At 36.2% G+C, this 12,118-nt stretch overlaps 1 protein-coding gene and 1 pseudogene across 5 annotated transcripts in view; one reads left to right on the forward strand and one right to left on the reverse strand.

Annotated features, from left to right (window-relative positions):
* Positions 1-10,600, forward strand: part of TPX2 (TPX2 microtubule nucleation factor) — a 67,287-nt gene extending 56,687 nt beyond the window's left edge. For 3 of the 5 annotated variants that reach the window (XM_074211839.1, XM_074211841.1, XM_074211843.1), the window contains 4 exons: positions 2,510-2,656; positions 3,385-3,496; positions 6,746-6,933; positions 9,537-10,600. In XM_074211839.1, coding sequence (XP_074067940.1) covers positions 2,510-2,656; positions 3,385-3,496; positions 6,746-6,933; positions 9,537-9,647 — 558 coding nt within the window. In that variant the 3' untranslated portion in view covers positions 9,648-10,600. The remainder of the gene's footprint in view (positions 1-2,509; positions 2,657-3,384; positions 3,497-6,745; positions 6,934-9,536) is intronic. The other 2 variants (XM_074211840.1, XM_074211842.1) reach the window with 2 other exon arrangements.
* A 1,110-nt stretch (positions 10,601-11,710) lies between these two features.
* On the reverse strand, positions 11,711-11,810 carry LOC141510463 (U6 spliceosomal RNA; annotated as a pseudogene).
* Between the last annotated feature and the right edge of the window lie 308 nt (positions 11,811-12,118).

Genomic DNA, 12,118 nt, shown 5'->3' on the forward strand with positions numbered 1-12,118 from the left:
GGCTTCTGCAATAGAGAATACCATCTGTATCCAGAGAAAGAATTGTGACATTTGAACAAAGACTTAAGATTTTTAATTTAAAAAATAAAAGCTATCTTATTGTGTAATTTTGCTATCTCTTATACTTTATTTTACTTCCTTAAGGACATGATTTCTCTCATCACATTCAACTTAGATCAATGTATACCATGGAAACAATGTAAAGACTATCAGACTGCCTTCTGTGGGGGGAGGGAAGCAAGATTAGGGGAAAAATTATAAAATTCAAAATAAATAAAATCTTTCTAAAAAAATAAAGATTGATCATCACCCCCGTGTTGCTGTTAGGGTACATAATGTTCTTTGGTTCTGCTCATCTCGCTCAGCATCAGTTCATGCAAGTCTTTCCAAACTTCTCTGAAATCCCATTTCTCCTGGTTTTTAATAGAACAATAGTGTTCCATCACATACATATACCACAATTTGTTCAGCCATTTCCCAATTGATTGACATCCCCTTGATTTCCAATTCTTTGCCACCACAAACAGAGCTGCTATGAATATTTTTGTGTAAGTCATGTTTTTAATCCCTTTTCATGATCTCTTCAGGAAATAGACCTAGTAGTGGTGTTGCTGGATCAAAGGGTATGCACATTTTTATTGCTCTTCGGTAAAATTCCAAATTGCTCTCCAGAAAGCTTGGATGAGCTCACAGCTCCACCAGCAATGTATTAGTGTACCAGATTTCCCACATCCCTTCCAACATTGATCATTGTCCTTTCTGGTCATATTGCTCAATCTGAGAGGTGTGATGTGCCTCAGAGATGCTTTAATTTGCATTTCTTCAGTCATGTTTAGAGCAATTTTTCATGACTAGGGATAGCTTCGATTTCCTCCTTATTGCCTTTTGCATATCCTTTGACTGTTTGTCAATTGGGGAATGGTTTGGTTTTTTATAAATTTGGCTCATTTCTCTATATAACCAATACTCATTTAACTTTATTTATACCTTATCAGTGTTAGGGATGGGGAATGGGGAGGGGGAATATGTCACTGTTTATCAAGGCAGTCTATTCTACTCTTGGACATCTCTGATTATTAGGAAGCTTTTCTATCACAAGCTGAAGTCAGCTTTGTATAGGTTCCATGCATTTTGCTTTAGTTAATGCCTTAGAACTTTTGCATTAGAAAAGAGCCATCAAACCTTATTTACAATGAGAGTCCTATTTTATAGCCTGGTGCTCAGAGACATAAAGTGGGTTGCTGGGACTTCCTAAGGCCTGCTTAAAACCTAGTTCCCTTACTGTGTCATGAAGGCATCTCTCAGCTTGATGAACTTTTATCCATTATCCTTGCTATGGAGAATCTTTTTTTTTTTTAAGGTTTTTGCAAGGCAAATGGGATTAAGTGGCTTGCCCAAGGCCACACAACTAGGTAATTATTAAGTGTCTGAGGTTGGATTTGAACCCAGGTACTCCTGACTCCAAGGTCGGTGCTCTATTCACTGAGCCACCTAGCCGCCCCTCAAGTCCTTTTAAAACCCACAGAATCCATGAATTACTAATTCTTTGAGAGCAGGGAATGTTCTTGTTTTTTGTAGTCTGACAACCTGGCATAGTTCTTGACAAATATTAGACTCTTAATTAATGCCTGTTGGATTAATCATGGACTTTGTAATCTTATTTATTCATTTAAAACCATTCTGAGAATGAACCCAAGGGCTTCACCAGACTGACCAATCTATGACTGGACCTTATTTGTTAACATTTTGACTTGCCTCCCTTCTCTAGGCTCTTCAAAATTTAGTCAGTTCTCTCATTACACAAATTTGTTTCTCCTGTGGGCAGTTACAGGACTCTGCATCTGCAGGCTCTGATGCCAGCTCCCAACAGATTACTGAAACCTTACTTAAGGGTTCCAATCCCAGGCAGCCCCATGCTAAGGGAGGTCCAGCCATGTGCAGACCCTGAGGGGATAGTTGGGGGGGGGATCTCTGGAATGCATGAGCTTGCATTAAGTGAGAACTAGATTCTCTTGGTCACTGGGGTTGGTAAGTAGCAGGAGAAGCTTAGAAAGCTTAGATGTGGTATGTTGGAATAACTACCTTTGGACCCTTCTATGGTCTCATTTAGAAACTAGAGATTTATGTTGCTGATCTAACAGTTTCCCACCTTGGCCAAGCAATTAATGTAGAATGAGGACTTTGTGTATAGACAGTGTTGGGTCATATAGGTAGGATTTGGTACCTCAAGAAAGTCCATCCCACCAGTGGTCAGCCTGTATGTAGCCCTGTTTCTGGGTCAGAATCCAGTTGCTGATGTGTTGGGTTAGTACCTGGATCCTCCAGAGGCCCCTCTGGTCTGTTTCTGTGTGTGTTAAGAAGAAATTATAGTTTGAGCTGGTCATGTTACTGTTACTAGTAATCACTGATTACTTTGACCAATTTGACTAGGTATATCTTAAGATTGTAGCTCTGAATACTCTTCTATGTCTTACTTCCCTTTTGTCTTTTTTCTTTTTATTGGGATCAGGTGCCTAAATTCAAGGCACACCCCCTGCCTCACTTTGACACTATCAACCTGCCAGAGAAGAAAGTGAAGAATGTAACCCAGCTTGAACCTTTCCACTTGCAAACAGATGAGAGAGGAGCTCTTAAGGCTCAGACTTGGAAGCATCAGGTAGGGACAGAGGGAGAGCATTTGGGACCCATTGCATTGGAAGTATGTCTGAAAGTTGACATAAGGATTATATTTCAGAGAGTAGCAATCTCAGCAATTAGCTGAGACATGCCACAATTTGCTGGATTTCCTTAAAGGAACTTTAAAACTTTTAAAAACTTAACTAATCATTAATTTGTCAGACTTGATTTATTTCATATTCTGGAACTTTCTAAGTCTGGTGAATATTCTGTTCTATTGGTGCATTGAAGAGCAGAGTATGGTGGGTACAAATGCTTTCTCAGTGGAGGGCTCTGCTCTGTAAGTAACTTTGTTAGATAGTGGATAACATGAAAGTGGTGAATGAGTTGTCAACTAAATATTGCCTTATTTGATAGCTGTCAGAGAAACTCTAAATCTTCCATTGTTTTCACCAATTATTTAGAGTCTCTGTCTAAAAAAAACTGTGACTTGAACCTTGTTTGTAGGAAATTCCCTCCCCTGCACCAAAGAGTTCTACCTCCCAAGAAGTAACTGAAAAATACCATCATTGATGGTGTTTTCTGGCAGAATGTCTAATTTTGTGATTAGCATATTTAGGTTACTGATTGTCTATATGCTATATAACCAGACTTCTGTAATTTCCCCTTAGAGTAAAAAAACTATCTTCACTAGTGAGAAGTAATAAGTTGGAGAAATAATATCTAATTTCAGTGTATAGTTGACTTTTTTTTCTTTATTTTTTAAAGCTTGAAGAAGATTTAAAACAACAGAAAGAAGCCGCTTGCTTCAAAGCTCGTCCAAACACTGTTATCCATCAGGAACCCTTTGTTCCCAAAAAAGAAAAAAAACCTACATCAGGTGGGATTATTGTGTGTATTTCCAAAATGCTTGGATTGATGATTGAAGAAGTTTGCAATAAGACTCCCAGGGCCCAGGGAACCCTGAGACTTTTTGGTTCAACTCTCTTGTGTTGGTGTAATGCTGTGGCACCAAAGAAGAGGTGCTTTTGGAGAATGGGAGCGTTTCCTCCTTTGCTTTGAAGGAAACATGGTGACTGGATTTAGTTCAGACAGACAAAATGCAGGTGGCATTTCACAAGGAAGTAGGGTTTTTCCTAGATGTCAATTATTGGATGGGTGAGGGCAGTAAGAACTAGGTCTCCTTTTCTAGGATTAGGTCTTCAGGATATCTCCCATATGAGGTATTGTTAGAAATTGATTAATGGAATTGTGGTATAGTGCTCTTTTGGAGCACTGACCTAGTACTCAGAATCCCTAGGCTTTTCCTCTTTTCTAAAGCTCCTTCTGACTAGCATTCTCTGATTCAGGTTCTGTGGCATTTGTAAATTTTCATTTTTACACAGAATTAGTCATTGTGTGGCACTGAATTTCTCAGGTTAAGTTTATGTCTGCAGGTAACCATTGTACTATCTGCCTGTGATTTAAAATTGCTGTCGGTCTAATATTTTATTCATATTCTAAAGTTTTGAGTACCAGACTCCTTTTATTAGTTTTTTAGTTTATTATTATTTTTCTTTTCACAAACATCTTAATATTCTTGTCAGCTCTTTTTCCATATAGTCTGTGGTTTGGTGTCCCAGTCCTCTGGGTCTTAGTTTTTTTATTTATAATTGGATCAGGTTAAACTAGATGATCTCAAAGCCTTCCATTTGAGACTTAGAAAACCCTGTTTCCTAGGTTAAGTTTTTGGATCTTCTAGTTGTGCCAGTATTCTCCTATTTATTTGTCTTCCTTTTTTTCCTTGCTTGTTTTTTTGTTAGTAATAAGAAAAGGGCAAGAAAACCAGTTGATAACAAGAATTTTTAAGATTTCCTTTTTAAATTTGCAGGGAATATTTTGAAATCTATTGCATTCAACCCAAGCTTCTATAAATATAAAACATGAGATATCTGTTTGAAAAGATGACTTGAAGCACTGAAAAGTAGTCAAGTCTTACATAAAATGATCTCTAGAATTTGTTGTTGTTTAATTGTTTTTCAGTTATGTTTCAAAGGCTAGGTTTGAACTCTGGTCCTCCTGACTCCAAGCCCAGCACTCTTATTCTCTGTGCCATTTAGCTGCTCTTATCTCTTATAGACTATGTAAGGCATGAAAATGCAAAAACCCATTTGAGAAAATTTTTTTTGAAAGTTTTAGATGGAAATTTTTGTTCTTTCGAGTACCCATAATAATCAAGTTATTGCTATAGATAATGAATTTTTTATACTTTTTTGCAAGCTTATCAGATATCAAAATCTAGAAGTAAACCTTACATTATTAAAAATTATTTTTGCAGATCTTTGCTTTTTAGTTGGTAGACAAAGCAATTTTGAAATAAGCAATTATATAAAATATAAGACATCAAAAAATATAAAAATGTTTCTGGCCCTCAACTGGGAAGGCCAATCTTCAGCAACCATTCCATAGGCTTCCCTAGATAATTATCCTGTCTAGGTCTTTTGAAATGGAGGAAAAAAATAAAACTTCCTTTTTTTTTTGCCATCAGGGAAGGCTCTTTATGGATCAAGTCACCTCTTCTTTCCAGAAAATTATTCCTTCCTTTGAGGAAAGTGGAACTTTCCACTAGCTCTGTATAGTCAAGCCTAGTTAAGTGACTCCAGCTGATGATGCAGTATGATTCTATAGGCAAAAAAGTAGTAACTCATTTAATTGTATTTGTCACGCATTATCTCATTTGACCCTTATAATAAACCTGTGAGGGAAGTGCTCTTATTTTCTTTTTTTATTAAAACTGTTAAATATCAGTATAGGCTTAATAATTATTTACATCTAAACTAATTTCTATACATAAAGCATCAAAATACTTTCAATTTTTGCCTCTGAATCTGCATAAATATTCTCTATGCTTTCACATACAATTTTACACGGATGATTATAATTAGTGTATAATTGAATTGTTAGATTTTGCTTATTTAATTGTAAATCTTTCCAGGTCCCTTTGTATTTTTCATCTTTGTCCATCACCATTGCTTTATAACATTTTTTTTTTCTCATGAGTATGCCTCAATTTATTTTATCATTCACCTGTTGGTGACAATTAGATTGTTTTCAGTCTTTTGTAATTTCAAATGATGCTTCTGTGAAAATCTTTGGAATAAACAACTTTTTTGTTTGTTTTGATGATACTTGTAAAGTACTTTCCTAACAAAGGAATTATTGGGGTTGAGAGCTATACTTATATTTAGTAACCTTATTATTACCTCCTGTTATTTTGCTCTCTAGAAAGATTAATTGTACTGGTAGTGAATGTTCATTCCTATTTTGCCAGAGTCCTTTCAGTATTGAGTTTATTTTTATCTATTTTTTACCAATTTGATGGGTGCAAGATAGTATCTAAAAGCTATCTGATTGATATCTTTCTGATTACTAGTAAAGTCAAGCATTTTTCCCAAGTAGTTAACAGTTCCTTCTTCCTTTTGAAAATTATATGTTATTAACTTTTTAATTGTTTCTCTTAACATAACAGGTTAAAAATACCTCAGTCAGGTTTTTATGTCATATTTGCTAAAAATATTTTTCCCAAGCTGTTATTTTTCTCTTCATTGTTTTTAGTTAACATAGAAAATTTAAAGATCTTTCATCACAGTCAAATATATCTGTCTTGTCTTCATTAATCTCTTCTATTTGTTGGATTGAATGAAATTTGTTTACTTTCCACAGTTGAGATCAATATTAAATTCCATTTTCTTAGAATTCTTTCTTTAAGTTTGTATCTTATCCTGCTGGAATTCACAGAGGTTATTTGCTCTGAGATGTAAGGCAGGCATCTTCCCAAATGTATTTGTTAAATAATGAATCCTTTTCCCAATTACTATTTTCTAAAGATTCATCAATTGCTAATCTTTTGTGTATGTATTTGGCTATAAGTTTTGTGTATCCATTCAGTTCCATTGATCTATGTCTTATTTTCCCTGGTACTGATTTTGATAATCTCTTTCATATTTTAAAGTTTTGAGTACCAGACTCCTTTTATTAGTTTTCTTTTCAGAGTGCCTCTTAATATTCTTGTCAGATCTTTTTCCATACAGATTTTGATATGATATTGTCTAGTTCTATAAAAGTTCTCCTTGTCTATCTCTATACTCAGCAGACCTTTCTGGTTCCATAGTTCAGGAACCTTTTCAGCTGGCTACAGAGAGGAGAGCCAGAGAACGGCAGGAGTTTGAGAAACAAATGGCTGAGGTTGAAGCTCAGAAAGCCCAGAAGCTTGAAGAGGCCAGACAGCGGGAAGAAGAGCAGAAGAAAGAAGAACTAGCCAAATTGCGACAAGAATTGGTAACTGAGGAGTTAGCTTCACAAATTAACTCCTTATTGTCTAGCTGTCTTGGTAGAGGAGTCTCAAGAGATTAAGAGTGGGATAAAAAATTTTATTTCAGTGTGACATTGTAATATTTTTTTTGCATCATCTGATGTGATGGTCCTCCTAATGTTAATTGGTTCTGTTTCTCATCTGTGGTGTAGTGAGCACTCTCCACTGGTTTTAGAATTATGAATTATGAATTTTGGTGACCCTGAGTAAATTACTTAGCCTCTTGGGGCTTCAGTTTCTTTATCTGTAAGTGAATGAAAAGCATTCATTAAGCCTTTACTTCAAGCACACTTATAACAATTTTTCAAGCATTATGCTAAACCCTGGGGATTAAAATAGAAAAATTGAAATGGTCCCTGCTTTCATGGAGTTCACAAAGCTGAGTCCAAACTAGATCAAATGGGAAGACCCAGAAGTTCTAGGGGGACAGGGGCAGGTGTTGGCAAGTCCTGGGGGTCCCTTAGGTTATGTCAGTAGGGTAGGTAGGAATGCCAAGGTCTGTAAAGAATAGGAGCAAGGCAAATGGTATGACCTAGAGGTCCTTATGAGACTGTAGCAAGGTGAGACCTGACTGTTTCCTTGGTGGAAGTGAGTTGACAGTAAATCCCATAGTGGATTTGAGGTAGTCCCCAGGTAGGGGAGACAGATTGGAAGGAAAACATGTTTTAAATTTTAAATTGATACAAAAATATTAGTTGTCATTATTCAATATTATTGTTATTTCTTACTGAGACTTGAACACAGTGTGTTTGAAAATACTAAAATTATCCCTGAGGATAAAGATATTATGTCTTAGCATGTAGATTATTTAATATCCCATTCTTTTAGCCTCAACTTCCCAAATTATGCTCACAAATCTAGTCAGGTCAAAATTTTCCTTGTTGTGTTTCTTTCTTGACAAGGATACTGGAGTGTTTGGCCATTTCCTTCTTCAGTGTGTCCTATTTTACAGATGAGGAATGAGGTAAATAGGCTTTAAATGTCTTGCTCAGAGTCACACAGTAAGTTTTTGATGCCAAACATGAATACATTTTGCTGACTTTGGGCCGGGCCTCGTGCTCTGTCCATTGCACCACCTAGTTTTCCATCTTCAGTTTAACTTTTTTGCCTTTGTGTGCATCAGACGGAGAAGTGGGTACTCTCAGTTTGTAGTGGGCAGGGCTTGTCCTTTAAGACACTTCATGAAGCCTCAGCACCTGAAATAAGAGCTCATGTGTTATTGCACTCAAAGCTCGACAAAGTGCTTTTCTTACAGCTTAGTTTCAGAGATTCAAAATCCTTTCATAAATAATGGTAAGCAAAGTCTGGAAGAGAGAAGTAAGGGGATTTGCTCAAGGATGGACAAACAGGTAGTTCTGTGTGGGAGCTGGCATTCAACTCTAGATCCCTGATGCTAGCTCTGGTCGCTTTCCTATAACACATGTAGTTTCTGATCAAGCTTGAGCTTTATGACTTCTCTGGATGCCCATTCCTCCATTCAGTGGCTGTTATAGTTCATGTTTGTACCTTGAAGGATCTTTAGTCTCATCAGTGGAGATCTTGGAATAGATTTTAGCAGCTGTGTGATTCTTTAGGGAGATAATGTGGTATTGCAGAAAGAGAACCTCAGCTCAAAACACTTATTTCTTGTATAATTTGGGGATTCTTTCCCATCTCTGTGCCTTTGCTTGGGAAATAAGGGGTTGACCTAGATAGTCTTCTTTTTTTTTGTACTATGTAATTGAGGTTAAGTGGCCCAGGGTCTCACAGCTAGTAAGTGTCAAGTCTCTGAGGCCTGATTTGAACTCAGATCCTCCAGACTTTAGGGCTCATGACTCTATCCTAGCTCCATCACCTATCCGTGGCTCTATCACCTAGCTAGTTGCCCCAGGCCTAAGTAGTATTGTTGAAAGTCCTTTATAATTCCAAGTCCCTTGACTATTTTAGAGGAATTGATTCTACTGTGCTTAGAATCTAATCTCCCTTATTGAATTGGTTGTCTTGTTTTGCTTACTATTATTTGATAGTCAAACTTTCCTAACTCTAACCAGACTTTGAACTCCAGGAAGAATGGATAATCACTTAAATTTTCCTCTTATCCCTTATAGCACAAAGTGCAATATTGGTTACAAGAGTTCCCATTCAATTTCCTCAGAGTCTCTCCCAAGACAATTTTGTTACAAAACTTCTAATGCTTTGTAGCATTTAATGACTTTTTTTATTTTCTTTTTTGCCTTTTTTTTAGTTAATTTTTTTCACTTTTTCCCCTAAATACATATAGGATAGTTTTTAACATTTGATTTTTGTAAAAATTTTCTACTTCTCCCCCTTCCCCAAGACTGTAAACAATCTGATATAGGTTATACATAATCCTGTTATACATATTTTCATATTAGAGTGGTATAATTTTGGTAAAGGGAATGTTTCTTCATAAAGATTTGTCTGAAATGGTTTGAAATTGGGGTAGCATCCATTGATTTTTTTTTTTTTCCTTTTAGTCCAACCTATCCAATAAGTAACCTAAAAAAAAAATGAGGACTGAATGACAGATCCACACAGGTGATGGCTGTTTCTTTTCAACCCTCTATAGGTACACAAGGCAAATCCTATCCGCAAATACCAGGGCGTGGAGGTGAAGCCCAGCGAGCAGCCCCTGACCTTACCAGTTTCTCCCAAGTTTTCTACCAGATTCCAGTGTTAAGCCACAGTTGCCTGTGTTTGCATGTGCGCTTTTCATGTTTACCACTGGGCATGTCGGACAAATTCCTGTCTACTATCTTACTGTGCCTCACTCATGAAGACTTGAAATTAATGCAAGGAAACCATTCTGATGTCCATAATGGATTTTGTCTGAGCTAAAGACAAACTAACTTCCTTTCAGCGTGGGTTGACCATTAAAGTGGCTCTGAATTCTTCTTACACAATTTTCAGTATAGTGTAACCTATTAGCTGATTCTTTTTTTAAAACAAAAAATAAAGATACTTAGATTTACTTCATAATTGGAAGTGAGGATCTGTCTCAACTGCTTTCTTTTTTTCATGCTCTCTCTTTTTCCACCCTTTGCTTGCTTTTAGGAGAGTAGGATTGACTCTAGAGATAAGTACTTTAATCATATACTCTTAGCTTTCAGTTGCTAAGAGAGAGAAAACTAGCCTAAGCAAATCTTTATTTATACTAATGAGTGATAAGGCCAGATGGAAAAATTAAATTCACAGGTGTTCCAGAAAACTTTATTGTAGCCATCACTTAAAGCTCTTGTGTATTGCATCTTTGCCAGAACTATTATAAGAAAGATTTAATGGATCTAAACTCCTTTCCAGTTTTTCTCCATTTCCCCAAACCTGTCCCCTATTCCTCCAAACATACACACATTTTCTGTGTTGTTACCAACAAGCCAGAATTGAGGGAAATGAAAAAGAGGTGAAAAGAACCTGGAAAGAATAATTAAATCTCTATAAGAAGAATTGGAAGGGATCTGAGAGATTATCTAATCCAGCTGCCATACCTGATGGAGCAATCCCATCCTCAAGACTGTCAAAAATGTTTATTTAAACATTCTGTAATAGGGATCCCATTCCATTCTTGGAATAGCTCATCATTTATTTTGAGTCAGAATTTGCATACCCCTGAAATAAATTTGTTTATACTCTTCCTATTTGTGTTTAAGAAAGTATTTATGAGATTGCAGTGGAGTTCTGCTCTTTTTGGTAAGTCTAAACTGGTCCCAGGAAACTGAAAGTCCTTTGGACTTTTCAAACTGGAAGAAAAGTTACTTGTGCTATTCTTTGTGGATTTGCCAGCTAGCATTGAAAACTAGTCATTTAAGTCCATACCAAGCATGAGATTTTCTAATAATGCAATTGTGCAGTCCTAGCTCGGTTGCCATGCAGATTGTAAACCTTGCAGCTTTGTGTTTATATGAACAGATTTAATTTGATTCAAGAACCATCTCAAAGTAACTCAGTGTGTTTCTGTGAGTTTCTAAAAACCTAAGTGGAAAGACTGTTATGATAGAATGATGGGAAAATTGTATTGTTGTCCATTCTGGACAACATAGGATCCTCACCCTCCACTCTGGTTGTGATAATTGTGAATAGAGATTCCATGAGAGAGAAAATTTCAATACAACTCTATTTTCCCCTCTAAAAATAATAGATCAACCTCCTCATCATGGCATATGGATGACCCAGAACTATGGTAACAGCATCAGCTCTGAAAGATCCTGCTAAACATGTCACCAAGAACTGGGCTACTTAAGTTTGAAGAGGATCATCACCAAATTGGTCAACTCCAGCCAGTTTTGGGGGGTTTTAAATGTTTAAAAATAGATGCCTTTAGTTTCTACTATCCCAACTCTTATAATAAAGATTTTAAAAGAAAAGAGGAAAATGAACCAGTGAATAGACTGCTTTTGGCAGTAATTTGTAATCTTTCACCCCTGTAGTTATCTCTCATCCTGTACTGAAGAGAAAGATGTATTCTTTCTTCCCTGGGTTTAAATGTAATTTTAGCCACACAGTATTCAGTTTCATTTCTTTCTCCTTATATTATTGTAGTCCTTGTAGTTATGATTTTCCTGGTTCTACTTAACTTGACTTACATAAATTTTAATTTCATTCACGTACCACAAACTATTTAGCCATTTCACGATTGAAATGTGTTCAGTGTCTGGCTACCAAAAACAGGTTGCTCCCATGAGTATTAGGGAAGTGGTTAATTTGATAATTTAATTCTTTTTTATTAAAGATATTATTTGAGTTTTAAAAAATATGGAATGCTTCACGAATTTGCGTGTCATCCTTGCACAGGGGCTGTGCTAATCTCTGTATCTTTCCAATTTTAGTATATGTGCTGCTGAAGCGAGTATGGAAGTGGTTAATTTGTAGGAAAATCTTTGCAGCAAGTTTTTTCTGGTAAATGTTTCATAAGAAACAAGATTTTGAAAAGAGCTATTCCCTAGTTGAAGGAGTTTTTAAGGGAAGCAATCCAAGCTATCTCTAACTATGTAAAAGATGTTCCTGTTGTTAATTAATAGAGAAATGAACATTAAGACAACCCTAGTATTCTAGCTCACATCCACCACATTGGTAAGAGTGACAAAAAAAGTGGTAAGGGGCTGCCCCAAAACTGGTACATTATTGGTTTAGGTATTCTGGAAAGAAATAATTTGC

The sequence above is a fragment of the Macrotis lagotis genome, chromosome 1 (assembly GCF_037893015.1).
Source record: "Macrotis lagotis isolate mMagLag1 chromosome 1, bilby.v1.9.chrom.fasta, whole genome shotgun sequence".
In the NCBI taxonomy this organism is placed as follows: domain Eukaryota; kingdom Metazoa; phylum Chordata; class Mammalia; order Peramelemorphia; family Peramelidae; genus Macrotis; species Macrotis lagotis.